At 43.0% G+C, this 18,622-nt stretch overlaps 2 protein-coding genes across 6 annotated transcripts in view; one reads left to right on the top strand and one right to left on the bottom strand.

Moving 5' to 3' along the window:
* The window catches only part of dlc1 (DLC1 Rho GTPase activating protein), a 160,527-nt gene extending 145,980 nt beyond the window's left edge, over positions 1 to 14,547 (top strand). For all 3 annotated transcript variants that reach the window (XM_010782623.1, XM_010782625.1, XM_010782624.1), the window contains 11 exons: positions 503 to 566; positions 2,881 to 4,535; positions 5,319 to 5,498; positions 7,357 to 7,516; positions 8,461 to 8,668; positions 9,174 to 9,390; positions 9,994 to 10,108; positions 11,292 to 11,507; positions 12,868 to 13,085; positions 13,205 to 13,378; positions 13,487 to 14,547. In XM_010782623.1, the coding sequence (XP_010780925.1) occupies positions 503 to 566; positions 2,881 to 4,535; positions 5,319 to 5,498; positions 7,357 to 7,516; positions 8,461 to 8,668; positions 9,174 to 9,390; positions 9,994 to 10,108; positions 11,292 to 11,507; positions 12,868 to 13,085; positions 13,205 to 13,378; positions 13,487 to 13,586 (3,307 nt within the window). In that variant the 3' untranslated portion in view covers positions 13,587 to 14,547. The remainder of the gene's footprint in view (positions 1 to 502; positions 567 to 2,880; positions 4,536 to 5,318; positions 5,499 to 7,356; positions 7,517 to 8,460; positions 8,669 to 9,173; positions 9,391 to 9,993; positions 10,109 to 11,291; positions 11,508 to 12,867; positions 13,086 to 13,204; positions 13,379 to 13,486) is intronic.
* Positions 1 to 18,622, bottom strand: part of topbp1 (DNA topoisomerase II binding protein 1) — a 976,277-nt gene that overhangs the window by 603,365 nt on the left and 354,290 nt on the right. The gene's annotated exons all lie outside the window — the stretch shown is intronic.

Genomic DNA, 18,622 nt, shown 5'->3' with positions numbered 1-18,622 from the left:
ACATATGGAAGCCATCATCTCAATGTCTCCCCTGTTGGCAGCCTTTCAGCCCCCTCCCCACAACCCAGACTATCCCCCAGTTCCCATCCCTTCATCTCTCTATTGTTACATGATCTGCCCTAAGAGCTCTCTAGAGGGTGGACCCAGCCACCACCCTCTCCCCTTCTCCAGGTGGCCGGGGGGATAAGCTTTCTGTCCCCTCCCCAAGTTCTCGTCACTACTCCAGCAGATTTCATTCTCCTTGCGCTCTCCTTTTCTGTCTTCCTCTCTTTATCGTCCCGCTCATGTGGAGATGATCCTTCAGCAGCTCATTAGCCAAGCTCCCCTTCTTTATTTCTCTTCCTCTCTTCTGTTCTTCCTTCTGTTTCCTCCTTTCTTCCACCATACAGCCTCTTGGTGATGAGAGGTTTGTGTTTTAGGAAAAAGCAGATGGTTAGCATATTTTAGAGTCCCATTTTAAATGTGTCTAATGTTGCATGTGTGTGTGTTTTTGTGTTTTCAGGAGACTGAACACCCTCAACAAGTGTGCTTTGATGAGACTGGAGATATCACCGCAGAGAAAAAGAGTAAGCGCACATGCACACACATTAACTCCACACCTTTCTGAAAAGCCCCTATGCAAGCCTCCTCAACCACAATTGCATTCCCTCACCTCAAACGTCGGTTCACTGTTGGCCACAGGGTGAAACCGTGGTCTTTCTCTCGTCTGGTTTAATGAGAAGGCACCTGTTGGGTTGATTTCTATATCAAGTGGGCTGAGAGGACCCTAGGGGGAAGGAGGATCACTTTAATGTCTAAATGAAGGGGTTGCATTCACCAGAACCTCCCCCTACTCAAGGCATGCTCCCCTTCTTTCTCAAATGCTTCCTCATACTTCTGGCTCACCATAAAAGGAATTAGACTGCTGCTTTGTCGCAATCTTGCAGAACGAACAACCCAACATGGCCTGTATGTGATCAAACTCAATAGATGTATTTGATTGAGTGCCAACTCCCTCAAACACCACATTCTTAGACTACACGTTCAAAGAAACAGGCCTCTTGGAAGAAATGGTGATATTTGTGTGTATATCCTGGTTTTAGCACATTTCAAGTAAACCATTCAGACTAACTTACACTTTGACTTTGCGACAAGATTTGCTCGTTTTTCTACAAACTAACCTTATTTCACAAACAGCTTTAAGTGGTACATAGTAACATCCTTGTTCTGTGTGTGGTGGTATTCATTAGGATGACCCTTTCTGTGTCACCTTTCATTTCAGGAGTCAACAAGAGTAGAGGAGTCAAAGAGGTTATTTGCCATCTTTGCAGGATGACAACCCCCTCCTTAGACAGCTTAGGAATGCATTGATCTCCTCGTGTCTTAACATTCCCTCTCTCTTAAATCTCCATCCCTTCTTTTTTGGTTTGTTCTTTCTATCTGTCCAATAGTAATAATACATAGTTTTCCTTCTGCAGACTTCTTGTGAGGTTCAAAGCTCCCACCGTTTCAGTGAATGCTTTGGTGGTTTGATGGTTTGAGGATAAGATCCAGAATGTTGATAAATGCTTGACGCTCTGTTGGCCAATCAACGCTCTCTGTGCAGCTATCTCACATTCCAACCAACATAACTAATTAAAAAAAACATATTGGAATCTGAAAATGTCCCAAAAGTTGCTATTGTCCACTATAAATGGTCGCATTGATAGATCAAAAACCCTGTGACTTTTTATTTTAAGCTACGTAATGTTTCCACTGCGAACATATAATTAAGGATGCCAGTATATGAAGCCCATGGAACACTGGCACTCAGCTAGTGGAGCATGAGTTTCGTGAATTTGACCGTTTTTTTTATGGATTTTCTTTTTGAACTACACATTTCTCGGCATATGTGTAAAGGGGGTTCTAATTATTGCTTTAAACCCTCTAAGGTTATTGCTTTCTTAGCTGTAAGATTAAAGATAGGGCTTCAGAAAGGTAAAGATAAATGAGAGGTTACATTTTGGCGTGTGGTTTGGTCCACCACTTGGATTGGGATCTGTGAAGATGGCTTTTTGGAATCTCCCAGCTTAGTGTGTTTGAAAGCGTATATATGTCACTGTCATAGATAAGGAATAAGCAACGACAATAGAAGTGTATCATTGACGCTGTATCACACTTATCACACTTAATGTGTGTGTGTGTGTGTGTGTGTGTGTGTGTGTGTGTGTGTGTGTGTGTGTGTGTGTGTGTGTGTGTGTGTGTGTGTGTGTGTGTGTGTGTGTGTGTGTACACACATATACACAGACAGGGGGGATAAACACTGTAGGGGGGAGCGACCCCAGTCTAGCCGGCTGCACTACAAACTATGGGGGTCATAATGGAATTTCCTGAACTCCCTCCAGGGCCTGAGATAGATTAACCAAACTGGGGGAGGTGTGTGCACTTTGTGAAATTGCATGGCACCCAGTAATGGTCACTTTTTTGTCTTCGTATCTTTTGTCGGGAAGAAGCTGAATCCTGTTTGCTGGCTGGTCATACGCCTAACCACAGCGACTCAGTTTAGGATGATGTTGTATAAAACTATTGTAGAATTCCGTGTCAAAGGATCTCGTAAAGGTTCTTAGGTTGTGGGGCATTTTACAGCCGTAAGTATATTTTATATAGTTTACAAAAACATAGATACATTTGGAAAGCACACGTGAATGCACACAAGGCAAAGGGCAAATGCAACGGTTATAAAATAAATTCCATAACTCTAGAAAGTTTCCTGGACCAAGGTGAGGAATGTTGGAAAAGAAATGGAAAACGTAGCAATGCATAATGTTCTCTAACTGTTCCTCTCCCTCCCTCTCCTTTTTTCCATCTCTTCCTCCTATTTCTTTCTCCCTGTCCCTTATCCACTCCTTCTCCCTTCTCCAGAGCGAGGACTCCGATGAGGACGAGCCCTGTGCCATCAGTGGCCGCTGGACCTTCCAGAGGGACAGCAAGCGCTGGTCCCGTATGGAGGAGCTGGAGGTTTTTTCCTCACTACCAGCAGATGCTGTGCTACCCCCATTCCCAAAGGAGGCATCCCAGAAAGGAAAGCTCACCCTGCGCGAAGCCAACAGTTCAGAGAGTGTGCTGACCGACCTCAGCGAGCAGCCGGAAGTGGGCTCCATCCACAGCAGCGGGAGTGTAGGGAGAGAAGAGAAGAGCCATGGTGCCGCCTTGAAAAATGAAGCCTCCGGCGCCACTCGTGCCAGCTCTGTAGCAAGCATGTGCTCATCCTCGGGCACAGGCGGGTCAGGATGCGCTAACGAGGACTCTCTGTCTGATGGGATGCCTCCGTCGCCCCTAGAGACACTCGGACAGTTCACCTTTGATGTAAAAACAGGCATGGGAGGACTAGGAGGTGGTCTGGACCGAGGAGGTGGCAGCAGCAAGAGCACACGCTCAAGAGCAAAGACCTTCCTCAAGAGGATGGAGAGTCTGCGGCTGCGCAGCGGCACCTCCTCCAAGAGAAAGAAGAAGGGGAGCGCCAGCGGGGGGAAGATAGAGATCAGTGAGCCTGTCATCAAAGAGGGCCTGGATGATGACAAGCTGCGAAGGCTCAACTGTGTGGACATCTCCAGTATGAACCTCAACCTCAATCACCAGTGCAATCCCGCTGGGACTATGACACTCAACCGGAATCGCTCAGTATCCTACTCCACACAGACCAGCAACGGCAGCACTGGGAGCAGCCAATCGGAAGCTAGTAGTGGAAGTGCAGTGAGCACGCCGAGCCCGGTGACTCGCGCTCGCAGCCACAGCACAGCGGCGGGCTCTAGTAAGAGAGGCGGGATGTATTTGGAGGGTTTCGATCCTTTCAGCCTTCCCCAACAAGCTTCAGATCGACAAACTACACCCACACCCAAATCTGCGCCACCCATCCCCTGCCAAGCTAGCAGTGGGATGACAGTTGATGAGCAGAACCACAGGAACAACTGCAGTGTTCGAGACAATAGCAGAAGAACTGAAGAAGAGGAAGAGGAGGGAGAAGGGGGTATGATCTTCTTCTACTTACCAGAAGGTCACAAGCCTGGGACCTTCCCCAAAGCCCTCCAGGATGGGAGTTCACGCAATAACAATGGGAATGATAACGGGAATTCGGTGACCCTCAGGGGGCGGCAGAGCAGACGCCAGCGGCACTGTTCGGAGGGATCCGTCGACAGCCGGCTCAGCTTTTACGACAACGTCCCCTACACTGAGCGGGAGGAGGAGGAGGAGGAGGAGGAGGAAGAGGAGGAGGAGGGGGACGAGCGCAAACTGGAGCAAGTGCTGCAACATGTCAGCGGTCTGCAGCGCTTTGTGAACGCCTGGTCAGAGGCTGTGGCCGGAGAGGAGGAGGAGGAGGATGAAGAGGAAGAAGGAGACTCGGATTCGGCACTGGACTCTGCCTCCCCCTGCCCATCCTCTCCTCTGCAGAACCGGCTGGAGGAGACTGAAAACGGAAGTGACCAAGACAGCACAGGAAACCCGCTGGGAGAGGGGGAGGAGGGGATGAGAGAGAGGAGAGATTCTGGGGTCGGCGCGTCACTAACCAGAACCAGCAGGTCAGTGAAGAACATTTATATTGTCTTTTTACCAATGCAGGATAACCATGAGTTTCTTGACAAAAATGATGACAGAAAATAAAATCTCACCTACCACTCATGGTGTCTAGCCATGGTTTTAAGATATTGGTTTCTTAGTTTTCATCTCTTTGTAACGGCACATTCAAAGACGTTTCTCTCGCATTATAGGGACTCAAAAAAAACTACATTTCTATAACCTTTTCATACTACGTTTTAGTGTTCAGAGTCAGGTACATTTCAAACAAACAAGCTCATGCTCTTAGTATTCTTCTGTAAAACTCCTGCCTTACATTACCTAAATGCCTGAAATGCTCAAGGACAACAAAACAATAGAAAGACAAACACTCAGGCTCCGACAAAACATAGTTTTCCCTAGACGGTGACAGCAAAGGATAAACATGGGGACACGCTGAGACTCCTCTCCTGACGTAATGGTGCTGAATATTCTGGAATGCTGCTTGGTCTCCATGGGCACGCCTGTTGTTCCTTCAGGAATCCGCAGGCAGAATTACATTCTGGGGGTGTACAACTTTTGAGCCTTTAAGACAATCTCCTGATTGATGTGCACATAAACCCCTGTAATCCCTTAACTGATCACTTGGCAGGTGAAACTACCAACTGTGTGTGGCTTTGTTTGTATTCTAAGTTTATGTGTACACAAAAAGCATGACGCGGATCCAAAGAGTTTGACTGCTCCTTTTTAATCACATCTCACAGCTCAACTTGTGCTCTCTCCCTCTCGTTTCCCTGAACATTCTCCAGACCACAGAAACTGCGCTGGCCGAGCTTCCAGAACTCTCATCGGCCCAGCTTGGCGTCGGCCCAGCTCCAGATTAGCTGCCAGTCTGTGCTACAGATGAATCTGCTCCAGAAGCTCTCTCTGCTACAGCTCACTGCTCTGCTGGAGAGACACACCCCTACAAACAAACATGGCTTCAGCTGGTGAGTGGACTACAGTACAATTATATTTATTGTGTAAGGAACAGGGAGTATTAGGGATAGGGGGACTTCATATGGTGATTGTTCAACCTATAATACAACTTTAAAGCTTGTTTTTCCTGCATGAGGCCATACGTGTCTGGCTAATTAATTACTGTAAATGATGCCATCAAATACTTCCACTTAGCAAACCATCAATCCAACTCCTATCCCACCCATCTCCCGATCCCCTCCATCTGCAGGTTGTTGTGTGGCGACGGCTGTCCACAGAGGTTGGGTTTCACATTCTTTTCCCAGGCCCGTAATTGCTGGGAAGGGGCCGTACATTGTCTTTTTCTCAACGGGGCAATCATAGCAGTTCACACGCATGGTGTTACCAGAGCTGGAGGCTGGAAGGATCTGTCCACAGCCATTATCCCTCCACCTTCTGTATCACTTCTCGGCTATCAGTCTTTCCTTACTTTATTATCTGGTTGTGATTCTCCAATGGCACATAATGTCTTCCTTGTTACTGTATCCGCTTTACAAGTTTACAGTTCTCTCCCACTGTACTTCTGCCTTTGGTTTTTGCATCCTTCCCTTTTGTCGGAAGTTAGATGCTGGGTAAAAGTATTTTAGAAAGATCCTGTGATAGGGAAGCCCTAAAGGAAAAGCAGACATATCTATATACAAACGTTTGCATATACTGTAATTACAATGTACATAGATATATAAGCTGTTTCCAGATTCCAGTACCGTTTTCAGTTTACAGTTCACGCAGAGAACAATCATGTGGGGCTAAAGATACATAATTGTAGGAAATGTGATAGGGGAGCCCTAAAGGAAAAGCAGTCCAAAATATAAGTGATGTAAACAAGATTTAACTTTTGAATACTGGACATTCTTCCGAGTCAAAACATAAAACTTTTGAAATATTAAAGAAATCTACCAAACAGGATCACAGTAACACAGTTCTAACATGTATGGAAAATGTCATACAACTTTAAAAGTTTTAAGAAAATAAAGTGAGAAATCGCATCATATCCTTGTTTTTCCCACTTTCTTTATTTCTTCAACCCGAGGCCTTCCCTAGGACAGGAACAGAAGGCGTTATGATGGTCTTATGACAGGCTGAGGCTCTCTGAAAGACAGAGGCCGCTTGTTAGCCGCCGAAGGCCCATACATATACAGAATTCTGGGAACGGATCTTTAAAATGCTTCCTTTCAATTTTTTCCCAAACTGTAATTCTGAGATCCGTTTTAAGTCTTTTGAACGGCTTCTACAAAGACGCGCCTGTCCTGAGTCACACATAGCGTCTCTCTGCTAAACACACTCACACCCATGCAGATAGATTCACAGCCATAAATCTGTGGGTGCATTCTTGTGAAACGGTCGGAGCTGATGTTTCAACTCTGGGGTTTGTGGTTATAGACTTGGTGTTCACTTGCTCCCAAGCCCACAAACACACAAAGTAACAAACAGTGAGACAGACACTTTGTGCGGATGTATAAAATGGTGGGACCCTCCCCTTTTGACACCCGTCGGTACATCCTACGGTTACAAACGGTTTATCCTCCCCTCTCATAAACCTGGAGACAGGCTTCTACAGCTGCTTGGTTTCCTCCTTGCACACATAAAACACATTTGGGTAGCTGGTCTATTTCTGTCCGGATGTGATTTAGCGCTGCAGAGCTAAACAAATTCCACAAGATGTCCAATCCATCATCTAAGAAACTGAGTAAGAATGGAGGCATATCTTTGAATTGTTGACTTGTTTAAAGAAATCCTTCAACACCTGAACAACTTAATTTGTATCTTAATTCATGTCATTATGCAGCAGATATTGATGAGTTTTTTTTCTCTTGTGTGTGCATGTTGCAGGGCTGTGCCAAAGTTTATGAAGCGGATCAAGGTGCGCGACTACAAAGACAGGAATGTGTTCGGTGTGCCACTACAAGTCATGGTCCAGCGGACAGGCCAGCCGCTCCCTCAGGGGATCCAGCAGGCCATGCGCTATTTACGCAGCCAGTGCCTCGACCAGGTAACAATAAGTACACATATAGACATATATATATATAAACATTTGCATATACCGTAATTACAATGTCCATGGAACGTCAAAGCTGCTTCCAATCTGTCAATGAGATTCCGTTTTCTGTTCACACAATAATCTGGTGCTAAAGATACATAATGTGCAATCAGTCAAATATTCATCCACAGTTTTTTCAGTGGTTGTTATGTCTCAGAAAACACACTTAGTCAGTAAGTGTTTACAGTTCTTCTCTCCCCCGCTGAAGCATGGAGGTCTGGAGAGAGTCAAAGTGTACTGCTGTTAAATCACCTGTGTCTGTCTGTTTAATCCACGGACATCATGACTGATTTATCTTAGTGTGTGTGAGTACTGTATGCTTGAACATTCATAGAGGAAAGAAAGGAGTTAGTAGAAAATAGCTAATAACAGAGGACGAAACAGAAAACAGAGTGATGCTGTTCTATTCAAAGCAGGACAAGGCGCCTCTGTTTGAAGGTGGTGAAAGCTCATGGAAAATATTCAGGCTGGCATCGGCCGGCAGCCTATTTCTCTTTTCCTCCCAACATTTCCATTTCATACAGCCTTAAAAGGCTACTGATGAGGTCCTACACAGCATTCAGTACAGCGATGCCTACTGGGTGTCATGGAGCTTCTTATAAATACAGTCAACAGAATCTGCAGTGATGTCACCATATTGACTGTAAACTCCGGATTTGAGGATAAGCCAAAATGTAATTTTTCAATTATAACAGTCTGCAGCTTTATAATCATTTAAAGGTCATTGCAAATAAGATTTGGGCTCATGAATCCTTTTTGATATGCCTTCATGATAGTATCAAACATTACTCATGGTAATTACTTATGAGGGAACTACAGTTCCAAGCGGACATAGCTATTCTTGTGTATGTATGCATAATGTAACCATTCTCCCCCCCATGTCACTTTCTGTCCAGGTGGGTCTTTTCAGGAAATCAGGTGTTAAATCTCGTATCCAAGCTCTTCGCCAGATGAACGAGTCGAGCGGCGCAGACGGGGGAGGCGTCAACTACGAGGGCCAATCGGCTTATGACGTTGCCGACATGCTGAAGCAGTACTTCAGAGATTTGCCAGAACCCCTGCTCACTAGCAAACTGTCTGAGACCTTCCTCCAGATCTATCAGTGTAAGGACACGCACACCTACATTCAAATTGTAAACAAAATCTTGTTGAGACAATACATGCATTACCTCACAAACATAGCCACCTGTCTGTGAGAGGATTGCATGCTGGAATGCACAAGATGCTATTGTTTTAGAGCTGTAGATGCTTGCCTGCCATGAAGCAAGAAAATTGTGAAACCTTAATAAGAAAACAAACAACACGAGCGCAGGAAATGCCTGTGGAATGATGTTATATATGTGATTGGTTCATCCTTCTTTGGCTCACTGTTCACATCCCTGTGCATTCTCGACCTTTGCATTCGGAACTGTTTGTATAAAGTGAAACAATACTATCCCTGTACATGAGGAACACCATATAGTGTACAAACACATGTAGGCTTAGACAACACACATAGATCATAGCTAACTTCTTGACTGGAAAAAGTCATTATGTAGAATGCCAAAGGTTATTCTTCTGTATATAATATAAAGAAACGAGCCCTGACATAATCCCTCTTCCTCTCCAGACATGCCTAAAGAGCTGCGTCTGCAGGCCGCGCGGGCCGCCGTGCTGCTGCTGCCCGACGAGAACCGCGAGGTGCTGAAAACGCTCCTCTGCCTGCTGAGCGACGTGACGGCCAGCGTTTCCGAGAACCAGATGACTCCCACCAACCTGGCTGTGTGTCTGGCGCCATCCCTCTTCCACCTCAACACCCTGCGCCGCAAGGAGAGCTCCTCCCCAAGGTGTGTGTATGTTCCACTACTGTCATCTTCTCATTTAAATGGACTGCATTTATGGAGCGCTTTTTCAGTCATTACGAGCCCTCAAAGCTCTTTTACATAAACAAGTCAGCATTCACACCCCATTAGCCATGCCATCATGCCCAAGAATATATCGACATGTTGACAGGGGCTAACCACCGACCTTCTGATTGGTTGACGACCACACTACCTCACAGCCGCAGTCACTGCCTTTGTTTTGATTGCCACCACTGATATAGATTTTGTATTAGCAGCTCCCATATGAAATATGCTGTACATTCTCAAAACAGGAAAGGGTCAATCCAAAGAAACAAAAGAGCCGGATACTGTAGATGGAGGATAGAGAAGAAAGGGGGAGGGAGAGCAAAGCTGGACAGGGGAGGAAGAGGGAGAGACAGAGGAAATAGAATGATTACATAAACATATTACCTTATTAAGAAATATATGTGAAGCTAGAAGAGGGTTCATCAGGTTTATGTTCGTTCTTTCAACCCGCTTCCTCCACTCTATCCAATGAACGCTGTCTGGATGATGAATGCTGTTACTAATCATACTGTCCTTCTTTCCCCTCTGCCTTGGTCAAAGGGTGATGAACAGGAAGCAGACACTGGGAAAGCCGGACCAAAGAGACCTGAATGAGAACCTGGCTGCCACTCACGGCCTGGCACACATGATCCAGGAGTGCAGCAAACTCTTTCGGGTCAGTAGTGAACAACACTTGAGCTTTAAAGCTAAAGTTAGCATGAAAATGAAATGTGCTTTACTGACTGAAATATATGTGTCAAACTTAACTTAGGTCAATGAAGGCGTGTTTGCTGACAGAATTAATGTCGGCTCACTTTCCCGTGTCATTGCCAAACACCTGTAAACATATATAATATCTAACATGACATAAGTCACTGATTCAATTCATGATGTAATTTCCTCAAGCAATGTTATGATTGTGTAAAGTAAATGGGCAAACCTGTTTAAGCCACCGTTTGGCAGACTTACCTTCATCTCTCTTTCCATTTATACCAAACATTGGTGGAAAAAGAAGGTGGAAATAAATTAGAAGCTGCAAACCCATAAATCCATGAGTCAACAAGGAAATCACTTGACTGGATAAACAGGAAATAATCAGCAAACTACACTTACTAATCCAATTTCAATCTCATTCAGCCTAAAACGTTGCACTGCCCAGTCTCCTCTGACATGCTACGGTAAATGCTAAGAGGCTGCGGGTTATTAGTTAACTTTAATTAGATTGCTTTCTTGTTTCCTGTCATGGTCACATCACACAGCAAGGCAACTCAATTACCTCCCAAATTATTTCCTTTAATTAGATCTGTATTGGCTTGCAAAGGTTCATAAAAGGATATGAAAAATAACTAATAACTTACAGTAATTTGACTCCATTTTAAGTCAGTTTTAACAAATAAACACAATTTCCTCCAGACTATAACATTGTTATTGTTCAATTCAATTTGAAAGGTGACGCATGAAGACAGACGCTAAGAGAGAAATAATGAGGATGAGCTAGGCTAACAAGGAGATGAAAATAGGATGTGGTGTGTGTCGGTTTGTAATTGCAGTCTTATACGCTCAGGTTACAATAAATAGAAAGGAATTCATTTGATCAGAGTTGATATGCCTGACAAAACGTTTCATTAGAGACTAAGTCACTCTTACCATTTTTAAGTTTGACAATCCCCTCCAGACACGTTTAAAAACATATATTCAAAGCAGATTTGATGCCTTATATACTTTTTTTAAATGTTTTAAATCAAATCTGTAAATCACACATATTTACGGCTCATGACTCCCAGCAATACAACAGAAAGGTAAAGCCTGTCTCTAATGCTCCTGTCTCTAATGCTCCTCCCTCTCCTCCGTCCCCACAGATCCCAGAGGAGATGAATCGCTGCAGGAACTCGTACGTGGAGCAGGCGCTGTTGCCGCGGCGTCTGGAGGAGCTCGCCGGTGAAGAGGCCGGCCACGGTGGCTTCAGGGCCTTCCTGCGGGACAGCCTGGACACCCTGCTCAAAGACGCCAAGGACAAGTTCAAAGGTTACGACAGCTGTTCCACACCCGAGCACGCCGAGCTGGCCTGTAGGAAGGTAAGCCCACATCATTTAATCTCTATAGTTCATTTAAAAAACACAATATTGTTGATTACAATGATAGTTTGTGTAATAGAATCGCAATCATACACTTGAGGCCGTTCTTGAACGTCATTATTGGTATGACAGTACTGCGGCAGGACCGAGGCGCTTCTCGTGTATGATTGCTTAAGCCAATCACCAACCAAGGTACCCCCCCCCACCTCATCACCTGAATCTCCTCCTAGAGCACCATTGTGTTCTTTTTAACCAAATCTATCTCAGAGGGGCGTGGGGAGTGGCTCCTTATTTTCATCTAAAGTAACACTTATCAGCACTTTTGAAACAGGGCTGAAACAGAGGGGATTATGGGATGCTGCAATGATCTGTTTGGTATTTGGAGCCAAACACTTCAGAGACGTGTTTTGTATATAACTGAGACCTATGATATATTGATGAAAAACAGTATAATGGGGGTCCTTTAAAGAGGAATTCATGAGAGAGAAAAAACGAATTTGTGTAAACACGCCACCATTCATAAATCACACACTGGCTTTTTAGCTATCTGTGTTTCCTGTCGTCCCCTTTCCTCTTCATGTCTGCCTTTCCCTCTCTCCTGCCTCTCTAAATACCGTGTGGAAAACCAGCAGTTATGGTTTCCTGTATAGAAACACATCCGTGTGAAAGTGGCCTGTCCCTGGCTTCTCTTTCCCATCCCAGAACTGGACTCTGTCCCAGGATGACATCAGCCTGACACACACACACACACAAACATACACAAGCTCACCATTATCCCAGGCCTACATTTCCTGTGTCTCGTGTGCGAGGGCTCTGGATGAGGTTATCTTCTGCTCCAGTGTGAGAGTCACAAGGCGCAGAGTGTTTTTTATCATCTGATGGCAGAGCGAAGCAGCTGACTTTGCTGAAGGGCATTAGGAGGTTTTGAAACACAGCCTCACTGTTGGTAGCTGGAATACCTCTTCTAATTTCTGTAAATATGACTGATGACATTAGATATCCTAAATGAAGCCACTGAACACTTGCATAAGACTTTTAAAGTTCATTTAAAAAATATGGGATCTCCAGGATATTACCTCCTGGCAGATTTCAAGATTAAGGTTTGTCTTAGCCTGAAGACTGTGACACACAATATTAAAATGGAATGGATATTCTTTCACAAAAATAATAGGACTTTAATATCACAAGATATTCAGGACCAGGGACCTTTCTTGCATTTAATTCTTAATCACTCTCTTATTATATCGTGTCATCCCTATGGTTTAGGCTGCCAAACGAAGGTGTAAAATGCAGCTAAACATGAATCATTTAAAAAGAACTGCATGTTAAGTTTGTTTTGGTCTTTCCCGTGTTTCCCCAGGTGCATGATGGCTATCCTCTGCGGCTGTGGAAGGTGACTGTGGAGATGCCTGCGGGTCCTGAGGAAGTTCTGACCAGAGTGCTGCGGGAGCAGGGCTACTGGGACGAGGACCTGCTGGAGAGCCGGGTGGTGGAGACGTTAGATGAGAGGACGGAGGTCTACCAGTATGTCAGGAACACCATGGCTCCACACCCCACCAGAGACCACCTGGTGCTCAGGTACACATTGATTTTCTCTCGCTCCCTCTGTCTCTCTTTTTTGTTTGTCTTCATCTTTTTGTGATGTTCTGCTCGGATTAAATGTGTTTTTTAATCAAAGTCTTTACTCTCTCTGCTAGAACATGGGTAACAGACCTGCCAAAAGGAGCGTGTGCACTGGTTTGTACATCTGTGGACCATGAAGGCGCCCCTGTTGTAGGGGTCCGGGCCAATGTCCTCACCTCACGCTACTTCATCGAGCCCTGTGGATCCAACAAATCCAGACTCACACATATCTCCAGGATCGACTGCAGGTGAGTTAATGAGGAATTAGCGATTAGATATATTGTTTGTTTTGTGGTCATACATTGTCCTTTATTTAATTACACAATAAGTTAACATGTCTTTTTCCCTTTCTTCAGGGGTCGTTTCCCAGAGTGGTACAATAAACTGTATGGACACCAGTGCGCTGCAGAGATTGCGCGGATACGTGACTCATTCTCTGTGCCCATGGACAAATGAGAAAGCAGAGTGCAATTTGGGCATCGCCAGACTCAACAGCATAACATGACATCATCTGGATCCCAATGAGGACTCCAATGACTCATTCCACCCTTTCCAACTGAGAGGTAGACGGGGTCCAAGCCTATTAACACTCACACTTAAAGGACAAATCCTGGATCCTGGATTGAAGGACTTTTTTTGCTCTGATTTTGTTACAACGGATTGATGTTATCGTCTAAAGCGGTCGGGGTCTCAGTGTGCTGCCAGGAGAACTTATTCACACAAACATTTATCTGGGCTTAAGGACAACATATCGCTCATAAGGGATGTGGGGTTTCTCCAAAGGGAGCTATTGCTTCTGAGAAGCGTGTGTGTGTGTGTGTGTGTGTGTGTGTGTGTGTGTGTGTGTGTGTGTGTGTGTGTGTGTGTGTGTGTGTGGCTTCAAAGCAGTTAAAAAATAGATATTCCTCGCACTGGTTTCCAGTGGCAGCATAATATGTACATACAGTATTCTGTTCACAGTAATGGTGTGTGTCTGTCTTGTGATACCTCTGTCCCTTTATTCTGTTACAGCAAGGCACAGGGGGAATAGTATACAATATTGTAGTCAGTTGATTGATGAATCCATGGGTGAAGAAAGATGCGAATGTGCCGGTAATATGTAGACAGTAGAAAGGTCATAGAGAGATGGAAGCTGGGTGATACTCGGGTTTAAGTGTTTCAGTAAAGGAAGGAAAGACAGATGAGTTTTGGTGGCTGGCACACCAATAAGAGAAGGAACAATCAGGAAACGGCATCATTTACTGACATACAAAAAGATGTGTCTTCATTTTAGTTTTTGAAGAGACATGGGTAAAATGAGTAACTATGCTTGTAACAAAGCCAATTATTCAACAACAGTAAGAGATCATAAGAAAAAGTTTCTGACTGAGGATCAATGTTAGAGACAGAGAGTGTTGCGTCTTTTATATTATCACACCAACTCAGCTAGAATTTAAGACCAACAGATCAACAATAATGGACCAAAAATGAAAAATAGCTAAAACAATAAGTTTTGCATATTCCTTCTACCTAAAAAACAGTTAGAGGATGTTGAGAGCACAGTCAATTCACTTTTTTTTTTGTCGTAGGCCGGATATCACTTGTATTCATTATAAAACATATTGATTTCACAATAATTATGTACATAAAAACAAAACATGCACTGTTTTAACTTGCAACAGAAACCTCTAACTAGTCCTGTAAAAGATGAGAAGTAAACAAAAAATTGTCCTTTTATAAAGGTGGAGATTTTACAGGTTTTACTGTAAAGAAGAGGGCAGATTGAATGTTTGTGTGATTTCAAACAAAGGAAAACGATCTTTGTGTACGCTTCTTTCTCTGTGCTGTCTGTCAGTGTTTAAAAAGAAGTAGCATTCATAACACTCGAGCTTCAATCTGAGGGCGCGCGTTTCTCGTGTTGAGTCGTATGATTAAAAAGCTAAGCCATTGTTGATATCGTAAAAGTGTTTGTACCTATAACTGTGTCCCTGCCAAATAATAACGCATGACATTTACAGTTAATTTAAAACAAATATATTTATTCCTCAGATATGTTTGTTTTGTATCATACCATTTTATTTTATTGTAAATGTTAAGCTTTGTGTTACAGAAATGAACAAATGTTTTATCTTTTTTATTAATATTATTTCTGTACAGGTTAATCAAAGTGCACTATTAAATGTATTAAAATAAAAATGTTTTGTGTCATTTGTTTACACTTAAGTTTGTTCTCAGCCATTACATTAAGCGTCTTTGAGCATTGGAAAAAGCGCTGCAAAAATCCCATGTATTATTATTATTACTATTATTTATTATTACATCCAACTATCTATCTGTGTTTATTCCACACCAATAACTCCAGGAGTTTGGATGAGTGGCGTGCCCTCGGAGTTGGTATGTGGTGATCTCACTTGTTTTCTTACTTCTTACATAACTGTTCCATTAAGCAGAAGACAATAGAGTCTGTTGTCCCACAACTGGCCTGGGTTGGACCATGCACACTCAACGGGGGGCAAATGTAGAAATGTAGAAGAAAGTTCCAACACACGGACGGAAGTTTCACTTGCGTTCCCGCTCTGCTCTGACCCCTACACAGAGTAATTATGATCTATAAACTGTGTATTTACATAACTCAAGGACAGGTACTTAGCATACATGTTTAACAAGTGTTAACGTGACAGCACACAGCGTACTCGAGCTAAGACAATGCATTTACATTTTGTGCTGGCATACTTGCTCGCTTGTTTTTCTAGTGGACCATCAGCACTTCATGTACTTCAGGAACTAGAGATTAACCAGAGCCTAAAAGAAATTGCACATGAAGCCACAGTGTTTGTTCTTTCCTTTGTTTTTGTTTTGTATATTAACCAGATTTGTCTCCAGAACATTCTGATTAACTCACTTTCTGCATGTCTGAGCACACATTTGTTATCCATATGCCAGTTATTTTTTTGCATGCACATGTGTATGTATTTCTGCTGGGAACCCAAACACCTCTGGGAGATTATGCAGAGCCAGATAAAGCTGAGCGGGTGTCAGCACCAGGGCTGCATTCCTGCGCTGTTCTTTGAGAATCAGACGCAGAAGCTTTCCCACATTGATAAATGAATACAAACGTGCAAGTGCATGCATACGCAGTTTGGAGTGTGTGTTTGTGTGTGCTTTTTTTTCCTTTCACTTTGAAAGACATTCATATGAATTGCTGTACTGTAAGTGAAGGTTATTGCTAGTTATTGCAAATACACTGTGTGATTTTAGAATTGTTTATTACATTTTTACAACTGGGAATCTATTATTTTGTTCTGAACTAAGGATTGTAATGGAAGCCTATTCTTGCCAATCAGAGAAAAGAAAACCTATCCTGTAAATCAGTATTATCCCCTACAATCTCATTATTATGACTTACTAGCAGCTATGAAATCAAAACTAAACATGCATGCAAGATTGAGAGATGGAAAGGATCAAATATATTGGGAGAAATATAGCAAAGAATCTTAATAACTCATATATATATATATTAATTCAAATTAAACAAGATTAAAATAGGCAGTAGCTTGGGGTTTGAGGGAAAGTCTGCCACAATAAAAAAACTGAATGAAGATGTATTTTTCTTTAAATAAATTGGAACTGAACCAGACATTCCTCCTTTTCTTTTGTGGTTTTGGGATAGGGAAATTAAATATTTTTGAACAGCTGTCATCACAATGTGGTTTACCCAACACCCATTTATTTAGTTTAAGTGAGAAGTGATCATACTGATGTTTACAAAAAGAGATATATTAAGGATAAGATAAGACTGAAAAGTTAAATAAATGTTCAACCAACTGCAAAGCATAAGTAGAATACGCACAAGACAGCTGACAGCACCAGCGATATCCTGATTATTTCACATTGATTTATTCATCACATCCTATTGTGCAGTTAGAGCAGTTTCCCCAGATTAACTCACAAACATGAGCAATGCGAAGTCGTTTTTGGTCACAAGAAATCATGAGTGCGATATATATCTGATCACGTCTTCATGTGGAGTGGAATGCTTTGATGGATTACTTGGTTTTGAACACCTTGTTTTCAGAGTCAACATGGACAACATAACCTCATATTATTCCTCATCATATCTCCATATTGCTGAAATTCCAAAGGACGGTAGTGAAGCTTTTAAGCAGGTTTCTTTACATTCACCTACACACAGTTTAGTTGTTTTAATTACCTAATCACCAGTGTACTTGCATGGCAGAGTGTATGCTTACACTCGTCTATATTTATGAGTGTGACAGGGAGAGAAAGAAAGTGCTTCCTTCAAATACTATTTAACCTATGTGGCTGTTAATAGGCAAGTGCCACTTTTTAAATATTGTAATGCCTGAACACGCTGCTCCTGTAACAAAATAATTAAATGATTTAAATAAATAATGATGTCCAAATTTGAGATCAATAAAATATCTATCTATCTGAACATATTCAGCTGATTCAGCTCAGGCCAAACACAAGAGGTCACTAATGATCCACATGGCACACCTAACTAATGTTTTATGATTGAACACTGTCCTCTGGTGGCCGTTTGGAATAAAATGCTCATAATAATAAGACTCATCACCACACACTGGTTGCACACTGCCGTCAGCACATAGAATAAAAATATAGGCTTTGGGCAATAAAACCACAACCGTTTGACAAAAATATATATTGAATTGCTTTAAAAAATGTAATGTAATTTAATTTATTTTTAACTACAGGTGACGCAAAATCTCTACAGTCAGGAAATTGTATATGATTAAAATATAATTCCTTCTTAAGTCTTAACATTTTAAGACTTAAGACCTCTCTCTGGTCACTGAAATGGGGAATTGAAATTACGGGCCAAAAGTTGTACAAGTATTAAAAGTAAGCATAGGACACCAAACCAACTGAGACCCGTCTGTCCGCCGCATCTGCAATGTACAACACACACCTACACACTGTACCACACACACACCTACACATACCACACACACTTACTGCTCCTAAAGCATAATCAGGCTACAGCCGTTGTGTATTTTATTATGTGAAGCAATAAATGGTCTTAGAAAAATATCGACTCTTTGTTTGTAGATATCGACTAAAAGCATACAAATACAGAAAGTAATGTAGGCCTGTTATACTGAGTGATAAATATTTTACACACTGCTCTGCTTTCTGCACGGACCTCACAGCTGTTTTCACTGTAAACATCGCGTTGCGATGAGAGCAGTTACTAAAATAATATCCAAGGGATGCATGCAGAGCTGTCATTGGCTGAGATAAGTCCGGCCGTGCGTCACGCCTCCACCGTTCCCGGAAATGCATCCGTGGAGGATGCATCAGTAGCCTCATCCCAATACCCCTCCTCGACTCCTCTCTTCCCCTTGTCTTGACCCGGAAATCGATCAAGACACGCCATTTTGAAGGACGTCCCAATAGCTGAAATGCACACGGAGGAGTCGAGGAGGGGTGAGGGAGGAGGGGTGAGGGAGGAGGGGTGCGGGAGGAGACGA

Source organism: Notothenia coriiceps, unplaced genomic scaffold (genome assembly GCF_000735185.1).
Source record: "Notothenia coriiceps isolate Sejong01 unplaced genomic scaffold, NC01 NC01_scaffold00024667, whole genome shotgun sequence".
Classification (NCBI taxonomy): domain Eukaryota; kingdom Metazoa; phylum Chordata; class Actinopteri; order Perciformes; family Nototheniidae; genus Notothenia; species Notothenia coriiceps.
The sequence above is the reverse complement of the archived record's forward strand: the minus strand, read 5'-3'. Positions and strand labels throughout refer to the sequence as shown.